This window comes from Hemibagrus wyckioides, linkage group LG19 (genome assembly GCF_019097595.1).
Source record: "Hemibagrus wyckioides isolate EC202008001 linkage group LG19, SWU_Hwy_1.0, whole genome shotgun sequence".
Taxonomy (NCBI): domain Eukaryota; kingdom Metazoa; phylum Chordata; class Actinopteri; order Siluriformes; family Bagridae; genus Hemibagrus; species Hemibagrus wyckioides.
Genome location: NC_080728.1, coordinates 4,526,841 through 4,547,513, shown reverse-complemented (window position 1 = coordinate 4,547,513; position 20,673 = coordinate 4,526,841). Strand labels below are relative to the sequence as shown.

General features: G+C 38.3%; 1 protein-coding gene across 15 annotated transcripts in view; it reads right to left on the bottom strand.

Moving 5' to 3' along the window:
• LOC131370000 (NACHT, LRR and PYD domains-containing protein 12-like) overlaps positions 1-12,628 on the bottom strand; it is a 138,061-nt gene extending 125,433 nt beyond the window's left edge. For 14 of the 15 annotated variants that reach the window (XM_058416960.1, XM_058416966.1, XM_058416965.1 and 11 more), the window contains exons 1-5: positions 12,475-12,628; positions 12,095-12,211; positions 11,162-11,209; positions 10,822-10,872; positions 8,799-10,589 (exon numbers count right to left, since the gene is read on the bottom strand). In XM_058416960.1, the coding sequence (XP_058272943.1) occupies positions 8,799-10,589; positions 10,822-10,872; positions 11,162-11,209; positions 12,095-12,211; positions 12,475-12,527 (2,060 nt within the window). In that variant the 5' untranslated portion in view covers positions 12,528-12,628. The remainder of the gene's footprint in view (positions 1-8,798; positions 10,590-10,821; positions 10,873-11,161; positions 11,210-12,094; positions 12,212-12,474) is intronic. The other variant, XM_058416961.1, reaches the window with a different exon arrangement.
• Between the last annotated feature and the right edge of the window lie 8,045 nt (positions 12,629-20,673).

Genomic DNA, 20,673 nt, shown 5'->3' with positions numbered 1-20,673 from the left:
TTTAAAGTTTTACTTAAGTATAACAGAACAACATGACCTCTTGGTGCAATTATTCATAAACATGGTATTAGCTTCCACTGTAATGCACAGCTGTATGTTTCAGCTAAATCAGATGAGAGACACCAGCTTATTAAGATAGAAGATGTGTAAAGGACATTGGATGGTCACTAACTTCCTCCTGCTTAACTCTGACAGACAGATGAGCTTGTAGTAGGACCACATGCAGCTAGAAGTAAGCTTTCTGATTACAGAGTAATGGTGGATGGTCTTTCTGTTTCATCTTGTCCAGCAGTAAAAGATCTTGGTGTGATTATTGACGCTGGTCTTTAATTTGAAGCTCATGTAGATAATATCACCAGGGTAGCCTTCTTTCATCTCAGAAATATTGCCAAGATAAGAAATATGATGTCACTTCATGATGCAGAAAAACTAGTTCATGCTTTTGTTAGCTCTAGGTTGGATTATTGTAATGCCTTACTGTCTGGATGTTCCAGTAGAAGCATGAACAAGCTCCAGTTAGTCCAGAACACAGCAGCTAGAGTCCTAACTAGAACCAGAAGATATCAACACATCACTTCTATCTTAGCCATACTACATTGGCTGCCAGTCAAATTTCATTGATTATAAATTTCTATTACTGACCTAGAAAGAACTGAATAGTCTCGTGCCATAGTACCTGAGTGATCTTTTGGTTATTTATGATCTGCCACGCCTACTCCGATCAAAAGTTGCATGCTTTTTGCAAGCTTTTTCTTACAAAAGCCCACAGTTATGGAACAGTGTTCCAATTAGTGTTCAGGATTCAGACACAGTCTCAGTGTTTAAATCTAGGCTGAAGACACATTTGTTTAGTCAAGCTTAATATGAATAGTTTATTTTTAGGTAAAGGAGCAGCTCTGGAAGGTTCATGGGAATAGAGTGTTTGATGAACTGGGATGTTTGGATTATGTCTAAACACACACACACACACAATATTCCATCCATCCATCCATCCATCCATCCATCCATCTATCTATCTATCTATCTATCTATCTATCTATCTATCTATCTATCTATCTATCTATCTATCTATCTATCTACACATACCCAGAGATATATGGGAGTGCTGTGTGATAGAAGTAACTGGAGACTATGGTTCTGGCTTTGAACTGCTGTTGTCAGTCTTGTTGCTGTTGTCAAACATTTGATGGTCTACAGGGGGTCCTTGACTTACGTCGGAATTCCGTTCCTACGGCGTGACTTAAGTCGGAACTCACATACTGTACATAAGTACCTATGTAGCAGTGAATGTAAACAAAGCCATCTTCCTCGTATAGCGCCGCGTGACGGTGTATTCGTCTGCTCTGCTCGCCAACTAGTTCCCGCGCGAAATTTGTTTTAACATCGCAAACATCGGAATGGTGGAACAAGACTTTCTTAATAAATTTATGGGAGATGGTGTCAGGCATGCATTTTCGGGTTCCATGTTGCTACTTCCGGTTCCGGGACGCAACTTCCGGTTTCGCGGTCTCATTTCCGGTTTCCGCCATTTTATGCTCCTCTGTCCTATATAAGCTAGCGAGCAGTCCATGCTCCTTGCCAGATGGTCTCTTCAGTCAGCCTTGAGCTTCTGAGATGGCATCCTGCCCTTTTCTTCAGTCCCTGTCTGCCTGGTTTGTCTCTGCCTTCCTTCAATCAATGACTCTGCCTGTCCTACGTTTAACCTGCTCTCTGGATTTTGGATTATTGGATGGTATACTGTTAATGTCCCTGCCGGTCCTACGTTTAACCTGTTCTCTGGATTTGGATTAGTGGACTGTATGTGGTTGTTTCTTTTACTGATTCTACCAGCCTGCTGTATCCTGTTTTTTTCAGTTTTTTTGAGAACTCTGCCATTTTTTGTGCCATTCTTAATAAAGACTCTAAGTTTGAACTCGACTGTGTTCTGCATTTGGGTCCTCACCTGCCATCCGTGACAGATGGCGACGTAAATCGAAACGCCGTAGGTTGAGGACGTCGTAAATCGAGGACCTGCGGTATAATGAATTCTGATATTTCACTAATTTAGAAGTAGCTTAAAAGCTCATTGTTACACAACACCAACTTTACTGTATACAGCTGTAGAAAAGACATTATTTATAATCCCACTCTCCGTATTTATAATGATTTATAATCCCACTCTGTGTTTATAATGATTTATAATCCCACTCTCAGTGTTTATAATGATTTATAATCCCACTGTCAGTGTTTATAGTGATTTATAATCCCACTGTCAGTGTTTATATGTAACGTCTGGGACCCCCGCCCTATGCGGGGCTCGACCCCAGACGCCCGTGGTGTGTGTGCGCACACCAGCACACGGTGTAATGAGACCCATGCGCAGGATTCAGCGAAGCACTGCTTTTATTACATTTAAGATGCGACATAGGGAAACAAACGTAACACTAGACATGGCGTGGTTAACTAAACTAAACTAAACTAAACAAAACCTAGACCTTAGCTTGGACATGGAACCTAGCAAACAAAACCCCAACAGAAACCACAGTACAGATAACAATCATGGACAAGGACACAAACACAAGGATCCCTATTTATAGGGGTAAATATTAGGGCTAATGGGATACAGGTGACACAATCAGGATAGGAACAATAGGAAGGGCGTAACAAAAGACACACAAAGAAGCAGGCTTCCAAGGTTCACTGAACTGTCCAGCTGTTCCTGACATAACCCCCTCCTCTAAGGCGCAGCTCCCGAAGCACCCAACCTCCGCCTAGGGGACACCTCAGGAGTAGGCAGAAGATGTAGTTCCTAGAGGGGAGATGCAAGGCCTGATGTAGTTCATAAATGCAGTCTACGGCGATGCCCCAGGTCCCAGGGGTAAGTTGACATCCGGCCCTAGAAAGAAACGGGAGGGAAGCGTCTTCCACCCGTGGTGCCGAGTGACGTCCTCCACGGAAACTCCATCGCGGAGCGGCGTCCCTGGCTGACAAGGTGGTGGAAGCCCGCCTCCAGTGGGACCGATAAAAAGGGGGTGTCCCCCATGGCCTGAAGTCGAGTGACGTCCTCCTTGTAAATTCCCTGGGGGAGCGACGTCCTCGACCATAATGAAGATGGGGACACCTCCCTGGGGAAACAGGGAAAAGGATCCGCCGGATGCCATCCACCGGTTGTCCAGGGCTCTAGCCAGCAGACTGCAAATCCTTACCGAAGACAGGAACTAGCTGGGAATCCCGCTGGGTCTCAGAGAAGGTCCATGATTCTGTAACGTCTGGGACCCCCACCCTATGCGGGGCTCGACCCCAGACGCCCGTGGTGTGTGTGCGCACGCCAGCACACGGTGTAATGAGACCCATGTGCAGGATTCAGTGAAGCACTGCTTTTATTACATTTAAGACGCGACATAGGGAAACAAACGTAACACTAGACATGGCGTGGTTAACTAAACAAAACAAAACCTAGACCTTAGCTTGGACATGGAACCTTTTGCGTTTGTCACCACAAACACAAGGATCCCTATTTATAGGGGTAAATATTAGGGCTAATGGGATACAGGTGACACAATCAGGATAGGAACAATAGGAAGGGCGTAACAAAAGACACACAAAGAAGCAGGCTTCCAAGGTTCACAGTGGCTGGCAGGGAACTGTCCAGCTGTTCCTGACATTATAATGATTTATAATCCCACTCTCTGTGTTTATAATGATTTATAATCTCACTCTCCAGTGTTTATAATGATTTATAATCCCACTCTCAGTGTTTATAATGATTTATAATCCCACTCTGTGTTATACTGATTTATAATCCCATTCTCAGTGTTTATAGTGATTTATAATCCCACTATCAGTGTTTATAATGATTTATAATCCCACTATCAGTGTTTATAGTGATTTATAATCCCACTATCAGTGTTTATAATGATTTATAATCCCACTATCAGTGTTTATAATGATTTATAATCCCACTATCAGTGTTTATAGTGATTTATAATCCCACTATCACTTTTTATAATGATTTATAATCTCACTCTCCAGTGTTTATAATGATTTATAATCTCACTCTCCAGTGTTTATAATGATTTATAATCCCACTCTCAGTGTTATACTGATTTATAATCCCATTCTCAGTGTTTATAGTGATTTATAATCCCACTATCAGTGTTTATAATGATTTATAATCCCACTATCAGTGTTTATAGTGATTTATAATCCCACTATCACTTTTTATAATGATTTATAATCTCACTCTCCAGTGTTTATAATGATTTATAATCTCACTCTCCAGTGTTTATAATGATTTATAATCCCACTATCAGTGTTTATAATGATTTATAATCCCACTATCAGTGTATATAGTGATTTATAATCCCACTATCAGTGTTTATAATGATTTATAATCTCACTCTCCAGTGTTTATAATGATTTATAATCCCACTCTCAGTGTTTATAATGATTTATAATCCCACTCTCAGTGTAATACTGATTTATAATCCCACTCTGTGTTTATAATGATTTATAATCCCACTCTCAGTGTTATACTGATTTATAATCCCATTCTCAGTGTTTATAGTGATTTATAATCCCACTGTCAGTGTTTATAATGATTTCTAATCCCACTCTCAGTGTTATACTGATTTATAATCCCACTCTGTGTTTATAATGATTTATAATCCCACTCTCTGTGTTTATAATGATTTATAATCTCACTCTCCAGTGTTTATAATGATTTATAATCCCACTCTCAGTGTTATACTGATTTATAATCCCATTCTCAGTGTTTATAGTGATTTATAATCCCACTATCAGTGTTTATAATGATTTATAATCCCACTATCAGTGTTTATAGTGATTTATAATCCCACTATCACTTTTTATAATGATTTATAATCTCACTCTCCAGTGTTTATAATGATTTATAATCTCACTCTCCAGTGTTTATAATGATTTATAATCCCACTCTCAGTATTACACTGATTTATAATCCCATTCTCAGTGTTTATAGTGATTTATAATCCCACTATCAGTGTTTATAATGATTTATAATCCCACTATCAGTGTTATACTGATTTATAATCCCACTCTCAGTGTTTATAATGATTTATAATCCCACTCTCTGTGTTTATAATGATTTATAATCCCACTCTCAGTGTTTATAATGATTTATAATCCCACTCTCAGTGTTATACTGATTTATAATCCCACTCTCAGTGTTTATAATGATTTATAATCCCACTCTCTGTGTTTATAATGATTTATAATCTCACTCTCCAGTGTTTATAATGATTTATAATCCCACTCTCAGTGTTTATAATGATTTATAATCCCACTCTCAGTGTTATACTGATTTATAATCCCACTCTCAGTGTTTATAATGATTTATAATCCCACTCTCTGTGTTTATAATGATTTATAATCTCACTCTCCAGTGTTTATAATGATTTATAATCCCACTCTCAGTGTTTATAATGATTTATAATCCCACTCTCAGTGTTATACTGATTTATAATCCCACTATCAGTGTTTATAATGATTTATAATCTCACTCTCCAGTGTTTATAATGATTTATAATCCCACTCTCAGTGTTTATAATGATTTATAATCCCACTCTCAGTGTAATACTGATTTATAATCCCACTCTGTGTTTATAATGATTTATAATCCCACTCTCAGTGTTATACTGATTTATAATCCCATTCTCAGTGTTTATAGTGATTTATAATCCCACTGTCAGTGTTTATAATGATTTCTAATCCCACTCTCAGTGTTATACTGATTTATAATCCCACTCTGTGTTTATAATGATTTATAATCCCACTCTCTGTGTTTATAATGATTTATAATCTCACTCTCCAGTGTTTATAATGATTTATAATCCCACTCTCAGTGTTATACTGATTTATAATCCCATTCTCAGTGTTTATAGTGATTTATAATCCCACTATCAGTGTTTATAATGATTTATAATCCCACTATCAGTGTTTATAGTGATTTATAATCCCACTATCACTTTTTATAATGATTTATAATCTCACTCTCCAGTGTTTATAATGATTTATAATCTCACTCTCCAGTGTTTATAATGATTTATAATCCCACTCTCAGTATTACACTGATTTATAATCCCATTCTCAGTGTTTATAGTGATTTATAATCCCACTATCAGTGTTTATAATGATTTATAATCCCACTATCAGTGTTTATAGTGATTTATAATCCCACTATCACTTTTTATAATGATTTATAATCTCACTCTCCAGTGTTTATAATGATTTATAATCCCACTATCAGTGTTTATAATGATTTATAATCCCACTATCACTTTTTATAATGATTTATAATCCCACCATTAGTGTTTATAATGATTTATAATCCCACTCTCTGTGTTTATAATGATTTATAATCTCACTCTCCAGTGTTTATAATGATTTATAATCCCACTCTCAGTGTTTATAATGATTTATAATCCCACTCTCAGTGTTATACTGATTTATAATCCCACTCTCAGTGTTTATAATGATTTATAATCCCACTCTCTGTGTTTATAATGATTTATAATCTCACTCTCCAGTGTTTATAATGATTTATAATCCCACTCTCAGTGTTTATAATGATTTATAATCCCACTCTCAGTGTTATACTGATTTATAATCCCATTCTCAGTGTTTATAGTGATTTATAATCCCACTCTCAGTGTTTATAATGATTTATAATCCCACTATCAGTGTTTATAGTGATTTATAATCCCACTATCAGTGTTTATAATGATTTATAATCCCACTATCACTTTTTATAATGATTTATAATCCCACCATTAGTGTTTATAATGATTTATAATCCCACTATCACTTTTTATAATGATTTATAATCCCACTATTACTTTTTATAATGATTTATAATCCCACTCTCCAGTGTTTATAATGATTTATAATCCCATTCTCAGTGTTTATAGTGATTTATAATCCCACTATCAGTGTTTATAATGATTTATAATCCCACTATCAGTGTTTATAGTGATTTATAATCCCACTATCAGTGTTTATAATGATTTATAATCCCACTATCAGTGTTTGTAATGATTTATAATCCCACTATCAGTGTTTATCATGATTTATAATCCCACTATCAGTGTTTATAGTGATTTATAATCCCACAATCAGTGTTTATAATGATTTATAATCCCACTATCAGTGTTTGTAATGATTCATAATCCCACTATCAGTGTTTAAAATGATTTATAATCCCACTCTCAGTGTTTATAGTGATTTATAATCCCACTATCAGTGTTTATAATGATTTATAATCCCACTCTCTGGTGTCACCCAGATGAGGATGAGGTTCCCTTTAGAGTCTGGTTCCTCTCAAAGTTTATTCCATTGTTTTTTTGATGGAGAAGTATAGGGATGGTCAGAGAGAGTTGCACTGTGTGTTTGTAGACTTGGAGAAAGTGTATGACAGGGTGCCAAGAGAAGAGCTGTGGTACTGTATGAGGAAGTCAGGCAGAGAATGAAAGTATGACTGAGTAGCAGAGAAGTATGTCAGAGTGGTGCAGGACATGTATGAGAGGAGCAGGACAGTGGTGAGGTGTGCTGTAGGTCAGACAGAGGAGTTCAGAGTGGAGGTGGGACTGCATCAGGGATCGGATGATGTTCACGCTGGAGAGAAGAAGAATGGAGGTGGAGGTTTGTGCTGGAGAGAAGAGGAATGGAGGTGGAGGTTTGCGCTGGAGAGAAGAGGAATGGAGGTGGAGGTTTGCACTGGAGACAACAGGAATGAAAGTCAGTCGTAGTAAGACTGAGTACATGTGTGTGAATGAAAGGGAGGGAAGTGGAACAGTAAGATTACAGGGTGAAGAGGTGAAGAAGGTACAGGAATTTAAGTACTTGGGGTGAAAAGTCCAGAGTAATGGAGAGTGTGGGAAAGAGGTAAAGAAGCGAGTGCAGGCAGATTGGAATGGGTGGAGAAAGGTGTCGGGAGTTCTGTGTGATGGAAGGTGTACAAGACAGATGGTGAGACTGGCCATGCTGTATGGTTTAGAGGGAGTGTCACTGAGGAAGAGACAGGAGTCAGAGCTGGAGGTAGCAGAGCTGAACATGTTGAGGTTCTCTTTGGGACTGACACGTTTGGACAGGATTAGGAAGGAGTACATCAGAGGGACAGCTCATATTGGACATTTGGGGGACAGAGTCAGGGAGGCCAGATTAAGATGGTTTTAGGTTTAGATGGTTCTAGACTGGGTCATAACAATGGTGCAAAATAATCATGAGCCAGGAGCTCTGCTGAAATTCCACCTGGGTCACACACACACACACACACACAGACACAGACAGACACATAGCTCTACAGGACAAACAACATACTACAGTCCAGTCTGGTTTTCCCCTTTTGTGTGTTATACTTCCCCGTGTGTGGTCATAAAAATCCTAAAATATTACCAACAAAAACAACAACAACAATATTATTATTATTATAAAAATATAAATAAAAATGTTTCCTCTAACAAGTATAAGGCTTTTCAAAAGTCAGTTTTCTATGAAAGGCCATTTCCACCTCACAACTAAAAACTAATAATAAATCAAAATTGTTTTGGGATTAAAATTTTGTATAATTGCAATTAACATGGTTCTGTCTGTCTGGTGGAATGTCCACATATTTAATAGCTGACCTTCAGACATTTTTATTCTCTATTTTATCTATTTACATTAACTCCACTCTGTATCACTTTCAGGTCAAAACATCCCAAAGTTCATATTACTCAGAGTGTTTTCAGTTTCTCTCTTTCTAACACTGTAACAGTAGAACAGTTATATTCAGCTTTACTTACATTGCTTTTCTGGAGGCTGTGATCACAGGCATCATCTTCACAACAACAGTTTCTGTTATCTTATCTGTACTGAAATATTTACTCAGGTCAATCTCTTCCAGCTCCTGTGCTGAGGTCAGTAACACAAACACCAGAGCAGACCACTGTGAAGAAGAGAGTTCACTTTGTTTTCCAGATTTCAGGTAGTGCTGGATTTCCTCCACTAGAGAATTATCACCCAGTTCATTCAGACAGTGGAACAGATTGATGGATTTCTCTGTAGGAAGATCTTCATTGATTTTCTTCTTAATGTACTGAACTGTTTCCTCTATGCTCTGGGAGCTACTTCCTGTCTGTGTTACTAAAGCATGTAAGAGTTTCTGACTGGACTCCAGTGAGAGACCCAGAAGAAAGCGAAGGAAAAGATCCAGATGTCCAGTCTGACTTTCTAAAGCCTGATCTATAGCACTCTTGTGTACATCTGAGATTGTAATTATAATTAATTTAATCAGCCTTTTAAAGCCTTTATACTGACCAAGAACATTTCTCTTCTTCTTCATGAAGGTCAGGTGTACATACAGAGCTGCGAGGTGCTCCTGAATACTCAGATGAACAAAGCAGTACACTTTACTCTGGTGAAGTCCAAACTCCTCTCTGAAGATCTGTGTACACACACCTGAGTACACTGCTGCTTCTGTCACATCAATGTCACACTCTCTCAGGTCTTCCTCATAGAAGATCAGGTTCCCGTTCTTCAGCTGCTGAAAAGCCAGTTCTCCCAGTTTAAGAAGCATTTCTTCATCACTCTCCTGCTTCTTTGTGTATTTTTCTCTTATGATGTTTGTCTGAATGATGAGGAAGTGTGTGTACATTTGAGTCAGAGTCTTGGGGATCTCTCCACTCTCTGCTTCACCCAACATTCTCTCTAGAACAGTGGCTGAAATCCAGCAGAAGACTGGGATATGGCACATGATGTAGAGGCTTCTTAATGACTTCAGGTGTGTGATGATGTTATTGGCCAGGCTCTGATCACTGATCCTCTTCCTGAAGTACTCCTCCTTCTGTGGGTCATTGAACCCTCGTACCTCTGTGACTCGATGCACACACTCAGAGGGGATTTGATCAGCTGCTGCTGGTCGGGAGGTGATCCAGATGAGAGCAGAGGGAAGCAGATTCCCTTTAATCAGGTTTATCAGTAGCACCGGCACTGATGCTGATTCAGTTACATCACACACTCTCACTGTGTTCTGGAAATCTAGAGGAAAACGACACTCATCCAATCCGTCAAAAATGAACAGAATCTTTTCCAAATTGGACATTTCTGTTTCTTTTGTTTCCTTAAAACAGACCTGAAGGAGCTCCATCAGACTCAGTTTCTGGTCCTTCATTAAATTCAGCTCTCTGAAAGGAAGTGAAAATATGAGGTAGATGTCCTGATTTTCTTTCCCTTCAGCCCAGTCCAGAATGAACTTCTGCACAGAGACTGTTTTTCCGATGCCAGCGACTCCCTTTGTCAGAACAGTTCTGATGGGTTCATCTTGTTCAGATAAAGGCTTAAAGATGTCGTTGCATTTGATTGGTGTTTCCTCTGTTGTTGTTCTCCTGGATGCTGCCTCGATCTGCCTCACCTCATGTTCATTATTGACTTCTCCACTGTCTCCCTCTGTGATGTAGAGCTCTGTGTAGATCTCATTCAGGAGGGTTTGGGTTCCCAGGTTTATTATCACTCCATTCAAACACTGAAACTTCTTCATCAGATTTAATTTGAACTTTTTCTGGAATTCATTTACAGCCACAGATTCTGGGTCATGCCTGTGATATGGTGAAGCAGGAAGATGTGGTGAGACATGGGCTTCAATTATTAGACTTTAAGATCACTTTTTTCTGACTGGTTACCACAGATAGTTCTTTATAATGTTCTCACTATGTGTTTACTTTCATCTACTGTATGTTTTCTATAATCTAATCACTCTGTAGTTAATAACAGCAGAGAGGTTTATAATACCAGTGTGTCAGAGTCACAGTCATGTTGGTTTGATCTTACCCTGTATCTGTGGTGATCATTTCTGTTCTGTCTCCTGCCTTCTGTAGAATACTGGGAAAAAAAAAGTGGAGTTGATCAGATACATCACTTCACCTATTTTAATTCTAGTTATTCTAGGTTTATTTCTGTGTGTCTGTTAAGGATGTGACTGAATACAGCACTCTGAATGAACAGGTAATGTGTTCTAAACAGATACAAATACAGACACAGTTTTTAAGAAATCTTGTCAGAAAGGTTCACAGGTATAAAATCCCTAACTATAGCCAGTATAATACTACAGCCTGGATGTGACACCAGTCCATCAAACATAGGGGCAATTTATGTTCACCAATCCACCTACTGGCATGTGTTTGGGAGGTGGGAGGAAACTGGAGAACCTGAAGGAAACCTACATGGACAAGGGGAGAACATGTGAAACTCCACACAGACAGACACTGGAGACCCTGGAGCTGTGAGGCAGCAACTTGTATTTCATCAAAATAATAAAAACAATAATATTGTAATAATAACTCAATAATAAAAACACATTTCTGTCAGTCTGCAAATATTTTCATTATCTTTCTGTATGACTTCTGAAATTTTCATTCACTGCTTTTCCCTGTCTCAGTATTAAGTCTCAGATTAAAGTATTAAGTATTTACAATATTTACACAACATTTACACTCACACTGAAATTTACACTACATATATTTATATATTAACTAAAAGTATCAACACTAAAACTTATACTGTATAATATAAATATCAAAAATATTAAAATTGCTGCTAATGACTGTGTAGTGTGGCCTTTAAAGGGGAACTTCAGACAAAATCTAAAATTGAACCACTGAGTGTTTTAAACATCCTGCTCATGTCTTACAGTGATCACACAGCAGCTCTGTAGATTTACTGACTGAATTCTGGTGTAACTCTAGAAGATTGGTATCCTGTCACTGGATAAATGATGCTATGCGGTGGTCTAGCCTGCAATGACCCCAAATATATTTGGACACTTAAGCCATTACAAACACATGAATCTCACTGCATTACAAAACAACATGTGAAACCAAGTGACATTTATTTTAAAGACACCATTAGCACACTTTCCAAGTAAAACATTCAGCAAAAACTTTTAGACATTAAATAAGACAAAAATGTTTTTAGACTCTTAATAGTGGCTTTATTAAGGTCACAGTTACAGTGTTTTAGTATGTATTTTGTTATTCTGTTTATCTAGTTAAATTTCTCTTTAAGTGTGACTTTAGCAGTGACATTAACAGTGAGGAGACGTTACCTGTGTAGAAGTGAGGAGTCTCCATCTTTAAACTTCAGAGGATGTTCCATAGACTCATCACTCTTCATGGAGATACAGCTGGGTGCTGGTGATTCTGATCTCTTTCCCTGGAGTTTACTGTACAACATTATAGACAGTCCTTTACTCATTTATATACACTCCTTACTGTTTTAACTCACTTCTTAATTTAATGAGGATTTTTTAAATTAGTTTTTAATTAAACTTTCCTTACAGTAAACAGAATACATTTTTATTGTTAACTAGTGACTGTTACATTTTTAATAATATTAAAATCTTTGGTTAAATTCTTTCATATATGCTCAGTAAATAATTTAGATATGAATATTTAATGAATAGAACACAAGGATGTTGTAGGTTACCAGTTGTTTGATGGTGGGGAAACATTATCTGTGTCTAGATCAGGAGTCTCCATCTCTGAATATTAGTAAAGTTTGCACAAACACACAGCTGAGTCCTGAAGAGTCTGATCTTCTGCTGGAATGGATCACACTCCTAGAAAACACACAAACAAATGTGCAGTTAAACTTTCACACAATAGTTTTCACATCTTTATTCTTAAAGAAAAATGCTGCTCCTTTAGTTTAAAAAAAATCCTAAAATCCTGAAGAGTTTAAAATAATTAGTGATTTATCCGGATCAGAGTCACAGTGAATATAGAGCCAAACCTGTAAACACACACACACACACACACTCTAGAGACCCTATACAGAATGTTCTCTAGTGATTATTTTAAGATTTTTTTTATAATCGTTAGGCAGTTTTTGATACAGGAATTCAGCAGGAACTGTAGAATCCTTGTGATCTGAGATCAACATGCATTAATGACAGATTCACATTAAAATTCCAAGCATTTACAGCTGAAAATAAACCAGATTATATTATTTTGATGTGCACAGATATACAGTATAGAGTTAGGGTTAGAGAAATCAAGTGTTTACACCATTTAAAGATTCAAACGGTTTAATTTAATTCACCTGAACTGTGGTCAGTTAGTTACAGTGACCCAGAAGTCAACTTTAAAAATAATGAAGTTAACTTTACACAAAGAAGACAACTTTAAAATCTAGTTAAAATAAAACTGTAACTTTCAAAAAAGAGAGAAAATGTTAACTTTATATAAAATGAATTAACTTAAATAATGTCATCCAACATACAGCAGTCATTTTAAAATAAAAATAAATAAATGAGAGTACAGTAAATGTGGAAAATGTTGAGTATAAACAGCAGTCATTAAAAGCAATAGAGATCTCACAGAGTTTATTAGACATGTTTATCAGTTTTCCTCCTCACAGTGAGCTGTACAGAAATGATCAACTTCCTGTGTATCACCTGATTTCTACAGCTGGCTTTACATCCTGATGAGAAGGTGAGTGATAACTTCAGGAATCACCTCTCTGTTCAGGAACACCACTGAGTTGATCTTAGTTAGGGGACACTGACCGTGACACTGACCTGTGCTTCTTCATGGACATGGATGTAGTAGAAGGACATGGATGGAGTAGAAGGAGAAACTTTATATTGATACCAGCCTGTAATTGTAGATCACGTTATTGACATGTTGAAGAATTACATTTTAGAGTGAAATTCTGTGTGTGTGACTGCATAGTCACTTGATAACAATGTCTGTAAAAAATTATCTGTGCTTATTCATATTCATAAAAAAATATGAATATTCATAAAAAATGTCTGTAGCATCACATGTATTTATTTTATCTGTATCATAGATCATAGTCATAGAGAGGATAGACTCTTAACCCTCTGTATTCTTTAACAACACATTTAAACATGCATTTTATTAATCAGTAAATACATTTTTAATACAATATGCAATTGTGTATTGATTTCTAGTTGATTTAAAAAAAAAATCACAAAGCATTTAATCAATAGCTGAAAACTACTGCACTCCACATTAGGGTAAAGGCTTATACAGTACAGGATTATATATTACTGCATGCTGTATGAGGTTACACACTTATTCAGTATTGGATTATACGTAAAAGATGCATGAATAATAAGAAAATGTAAAATAAATGATAAAAATGTCAAATAAACGATGAAAATTGAGGTTAACAGAACGTTAAGAGAAGATTAGATAAACCTAAAAACAAGGTTCTGGTTTCTTAAAGAAAACTTTCCTATCTAACCAAAAACAAACCTTAAACATGGATGTTCTGGGAAACAAAACATTGTTATCTAGGCCAGAGCTGAACCCAAGAGAGAAACCCTGAAACAAACAGCTGAAATAGCTGTACATGCCTGTGCTCAGGGATTTCCTCTTCTTCCTGTTTGTCCCGTTTCCGTTACACGGCTCCATCAGTGTTCTTTAGCCCCCCTAACATTTCTACTCAGCCCCCCCTAATAATTCTGTGATTCTCCATAAACTGTACATAAATTCGTGATCGCCTCAGATCCCTTTAAATTTCATATAAAAACGGCGGTAGACTTCCTGCTCCTTCCGGTTTTACAGCGCATTCTTCAATCCGCTCTTTTGGTAGGAAACTGATTCACAAATTTAACGGTGGAAAGTGGGGAAAAGTCACCCACCTTCCCCCCCTTTGCAGCTAAAACAGCTTCATTTCTTTTGGGCTTTGGAACCCTTCATCTATTTAATCTGCAGGATGTTGGTGACTTTTACACACCATGCCCCTTGGTGACCCCGCTCTGTGACTTTACATGGTCTTCTGCTTTGTGGCTGATTTGCTGCTGTTTCTAAACATTTCCACTTTTCCAATTGTACTACTGACAGATGAACGTGGAATATCTAGCAAGGATGAAATTTCATGAACTGACTTATTGCTTATTAAAGGTGGCATCCTATCACACTATCATGCTTCAATTCACAGAGCTCTTCAGAATGACCCATATTTTCATTTTTTTTTTATTGTTTGTAAATACAGACTGCATGGCTAGGTGTTTGATTTTATACACCTGTGGCAAAGGGTCTGATTAAAACCCAATACTTTTGTCTATATAGTGAATGAGGTAACACATACACAAAATGTGAAGTGGATATGAGTAAATAGTAAAAGCATTTAATTAAATGATTAAATGTCCCAATACTTTTGTCTATATAGTGAATGAGGTAACACATACACAAAATGTGAAGTGGATATGAGTAAATAGTAAAAGCATTTAAATGCCCATTTCCAACAGCACACTTTGTTGCTTCTCCATGTGTTTTAAAGGTGAAATCATGACTTCATCATGACAGAAACCCTAACAGACATGATTAATTTTTCAGTTTTTCCTGAGAGGCTCTGAAGAACTGTTTGTGAATAATTGGTTGATGTAAATTTACATAAATAAGTGTTTTAGAATCAATAGTGTGTATTTATTTTTTATTGGCTGTGTTTCAGAAATATGAAGTAGAGCAGAAATTTCCAAATACATGCAGACTGAGCTTGACAAGAAGCTCCTAAACTTTGGAATAGTCTTCCTGACAGTGTTCGGGGCTCAGACACAGTCTTCCAGTTTAAAAGTAGATTAAAGACTTATCTCTTTAGCCTCGCATACACATAATTCATCCCATAACCTCGCACTCCAGTACATCTGATTAAATGTACATTATCATCTAGTTCTCCACCTGTTCCTTTTTCTACCCATCCGAGGCATCTGGAGAGTGCCAGCTCCAGTAGACAGAGGCCAACCATGCGAGGATCCTGAGGCATCCAGAGATGGACCAGCTTCAGCTGTATTCTGCTTCGTGAGGATTTGGGTATATCAAAGCAACGCTGTCAGCCCTATGTGGACTTCGAGGAGGACAACAACCTCCTAATTAATACACATTAACATTATACATATGCATACATGCATCACACTGTACACTGTACCTGCAGAAAGGACATTGTTCATATCACACACCCCAGTGTTTATAATAATTTATAATCACACTCTCCGGTGTCACCCAAATGAGGATGGGTTTCCTTTTGAGTCTGGTTCCTTTCAAGGTTTCTTCCTCATATTATCTAAGGGAGTTTTTCCTCGCCACAGTCGCCACAGGCTTGCTCACTAGGGAAGATTTTGTCTAACATCTAGGACTTTTTGTATGTTTTTTGTTCCTATGTTCTGTAAAGCTGCTTTGAGACAATGTTCACTGTAAAAGCGCTATACAAATAAAATTGATTTGAATTGAATTGAATTTAAAAGTGTAAGGAGAAACTCAGAAGGTTAAGGGTAAGCTCTTCTCCTCATGGGGTTTTCTCCAGAAGCCATTTCAGGTGGTAGCAGTTAACAAAGCCAAACAGCTTTAGTTGTTGAATTTCCAGGAGTCTCTGGCTGACGTTATGAGGAATATGAGGAGGTGATGGTGTTCACTGACCAACTGGAAGATGAGAACTCCAAGCTGAAGTCTGATGTGGAAACTCTACAAGAGTCAGTGTAGGAGTTGGACAGAGAGCTCTCTGTGTCCCGGATAACGTGTAAAGAGACAACAAGAGTAAGTGGTGGAAAAAAACCTTTGCATTATGTAGTTCCTTTATAAATAATAAAATGTTGTGATTTCTTACTGTATGATGAGCTACAGAACAGGTTATAAGAAGTTGAATAAAATAAACAAAAATGATGTCTAGTTTAACCCTTGTATGATGTTCATATTTTTGTTACTCAGCCAGTGTTCATGGGTCTGGTGGACCCGCTGAATTTTTTGGGTCTTTAATTCAACACAATCAAACATTTTATGGTAAAATACTCAGCAGATGTTTACTTTATCCCAATTACAAGCAATATAAACAACATATATGGTTAATATTTGCCCTTTCCCTTTGTTAGACCACATTAATGAAATCAATTGCTGCTTGTTTTTTTTTGTTTTTTTAATAAAATGTAATAAAAAAAAAGGATATATGATGTTCTTCACAGAAAATGACCCAAGGCGAGTTTGAAAAAATAATTAATCATATAATTTTTCTTTTGATAAAAAATGATAATGGGTCCCACATACCTGAACACCATACAAGGGTTAAGATGCTAGTGTTTATTTGAATAGAAGTAATGCAGTGTAGATGTGGACATTTATCCTCCATGGCTGTGTTTTAGGAGTGTGATGGAGGAAAACAGGAGTCGAGGATTCTGCAGCCTGAGTGCAGTGAGATGAAGGAAATTTTACTAAAAGTAAGATGTGAGTTTATTATAAAATCAGTAAGCCAGTCTGAGTGCTACTTAATAATGAGCAAAGTCATTCATTTTTAATTCTATATGTAACTCCTGACTAATTATAATCAATACTGAAGTTAAATTATTATGAACTATGGGTTGTATTTCCATGTTACAGTGTATAGGTTGCATGACATAGTGTTCCCTTTGGCTTTAAAAAGAAATGTGTTAGTGTTGAGAATCTCAGCTTTTCTGAATCTCTGTGAGGAACAAAGGGGAATGACGTGTGTGTAAATGTCAGTTCAGGGGGCTTTAATCCATCAGAGCATGTGGGTGTGTTAATTACAGGAACAAAATAAAACCCTCACTAAAGTCTTTGTTTTTTATTTCATTTGATATTTCTTCCACATTCACAGTGATTGATGATTCTGTAACGAAGCAGAAGGATAGTGTGTTTTTATAAAAGATGGGTCCAGATTGGATATAGTGTTTTATATACAGCTTTCCCTCTCACACTCCACCATGTCTGTACCTCCTTCACCCTAAACTTCTGTTTGATCAAATGTTCAGCTCTGCTGCTTCTGTTTGTCAGCGTTTTCCATCTCTTCTGTTTCTTTATTCCTTTCTTTGTTTTGCCCTCCCCTAGTGGCAGGAAGTCTGAAATAAACAAAGTCACGGAAGTGTACATTCTCTCTCTCTTTCTCTGTCTCTCTCTCTCTCTCTCTCTCTCTCTCTATTATTAATCATTTGTTTTGGAATTTAAAAAGAAGAATTGAGCACATCAGTGTAACGCTCTGGACAAGCAGAGATCTGGTTCAAATTGAAAAGGAAGATGATTAAAGAAGACAGAATAGTCTGATTTTTTTTGTGTTTTTATTGTAATTCTATTTTTAGTATTCTTACGACATGGACAGTGGATAAAGCACTTCACTGCATGTTGTAGTGTGTATGGCCGTGTCTGTGTCCAGTAGAACTGAACTGGAATTCTGATTAGACTGATGATGACGTTTGAAACGTTCGCCGATGAGAAAAGCATGCACGTTCCTTTTCTGGTGTATGCAAAAACATTGAAAGGTGAAGAGAGGTGGTTTTACGGTCGGGACAGCGTTAAACATTTTCTTATACATTTCAAAAATGAACGCTACAGACGTAACGTTTTTATCGCTCACAATGCCAAAGGGATCTGTTTTGAGCGGTATGCTGAAAGAGGGGTTATCGCCTCGGTGTATTCTCATGACAGGGAGTAAAGTCCTCAGTTTTGAGGACCCTCATTATGAGCTGAAATTTATAGACTCTCTGTCTTTCCTACCCATGCGTCTTTCCCAAAAGCCCTAGGTTTCGCCGATCAGAGCAAGGGGTATTTTCCTCATAAATTCAGCTCGGCGGAGCGTCTCGAGTATGTAGGACCCTTCCCTCCCCCCTCCGATTATGCTGTAGAGCGCATGTTGGAGCGCGAACGAAGGATTTTCATGAATGGTACGCTGAGGCCGCACGCAGTGTTTTTAACTTTAGGAAGGAAGCTCTGCGTTGTAAAAACGACGTGATCATACTCTCCCAGGGCTGTGTCAAATTCAGAGATCAGTTTTTCGGAGAGACGCGGGTGGATCCGTTCTGTTCGATCACCATAGCATCCGCCTGTATGAAAGTGTTTATCACGAATTATATGACCCCTAAGACGTTGGCCATACCCTGTCCCTGCGGTTACGCTCGGACGTGTAAAAGATTCTCGCACGCGTCCATCCAATGGCTAGAATGGGTCATGGTGAAAGAAAAAATCTTTATACAGCACGCTCTAAATATGGGGGAAAAGCAGATCGGTCCTTTATTTGTAGACGGTTACGCCAAGATCGACGGGGAAAAATGCGTGGGAATATCACGGGTGCTTTTACCACGGCTGCTCGTTGTGTTTCAATCCGGCAGAGACGTGCCTGTTGAGAGGCGTCAGTTTCGGCGAATTGTGGATGAGCAGCAAGGAGAGAGTGAGGACGCTAGAGTCCGAACATGATGTCCGCGTGACAGTGATGAGAGAACACGAGTGGCTCGAGATGAAAAAATCTTGCGAGCGCGTCAAAGAGTTTCTCCATACGTTTAATCCTCCGGAGCCTCTGACCCCTCGTGACGCTCTTTATGGAGGACGGACGAGCGCTCTAAAGCTGAGACACATGGCGGGGCCCGGGGAAAAGGTGTTGTACATAGACGTAACCTCTCTGTATCCTTATGTTAACAGCATATGCACTTACCCTTTAAATCATCCTACGATCATATACAAAGATTTCGGAGACCCTAGAAACTACTTTGGTCTTATCAGAGCCACAGTCTACCCACCTCGCGGTCTCTTTTTCCCCGTTTTACCGTACAAAAGCAAGAACGGTAAATTAATATTTCCTCTATGTCGCACGTGCGCAGAATCCTGCATGCAGAATGACCCTTGCTCGCACGACGATGATGCCAGAGCGTTGACGGGTGTGTGGGTTACTGTAGAATTTAACAAAGCTTTGGAGATGAGTTACAGAGTAGCTAAAATCACTGAGGTATGGCACTTTGATAAAACCAGCGACTCTGTGTTCACTGGGTACGTACATGCGTTTTTAAAAGGAAAGCAGGAAGCTTCCGGTTATCCGCCCGACGCTGTGGATCGGGACAGCAGGGAGAGGTACGTCAGAGAGTATATGGAACATCAGGGGATCCGTTTAGACCCCTAAAAGATAGAGGCGAATCCCGTCAAGAGACAGGTGGCTAAACTCTGTCTCAATAGCCTTTGGGGAAAGTTTGCTCAGAGAGACAATGGCGGTCACAATGGCGTACTCGCGTCTCAAGATGTACGGTTACCTGGAAAGCTTGAGGGAGAGGGTTCTGTACACCGACACAGACAGTTTGATTTATGTAGTGAAGGAGGGGGAGACGCCTTTAGAATTGGGAAATTACCTAGGCGAGCTGACCGAAGAATTGGACAGGGATAGCATACAAGAGTTTGTGTCCACGGGGCCCAAGACCTACACCTATCAGACGAAGGATAAAAAAAAAGTGGTGATGCGCGTGAAAGGAATCACGCAGACCCTAGAATGCTGCGAGAGGGTCAACTTTGACAGCGTCAGAGATCTGGTGGAGGATTACTTAAGGATCTCCGGGGAGGCGGGGGTTATCGAGATTCCTCAGCAGGGGATAACTCGTGATAAAAAGGGCTTCTTGTTAAAAAATTCGTCATTTCAGAAAAAACTTCGGGTTGTATATGACAAAAGACGACTCTTTCCAGATGGTACTACTCTACCGTTCAGATATTAACCGAATATAATTTATAGAGGGGCAAATAAATAAAATGTCGCATCTCGATGTTATAGAAGAAACAGATTTCGAACACAGGTTCGTCTGTCCTTTCTCTTGTATGATAGCGGGCCCTAGTGGGTGTGGGAAAACCTATTTTGTGAAAAGTGTATTGGAAAATTGTGAGAGTGTCATGAACGTAGTCC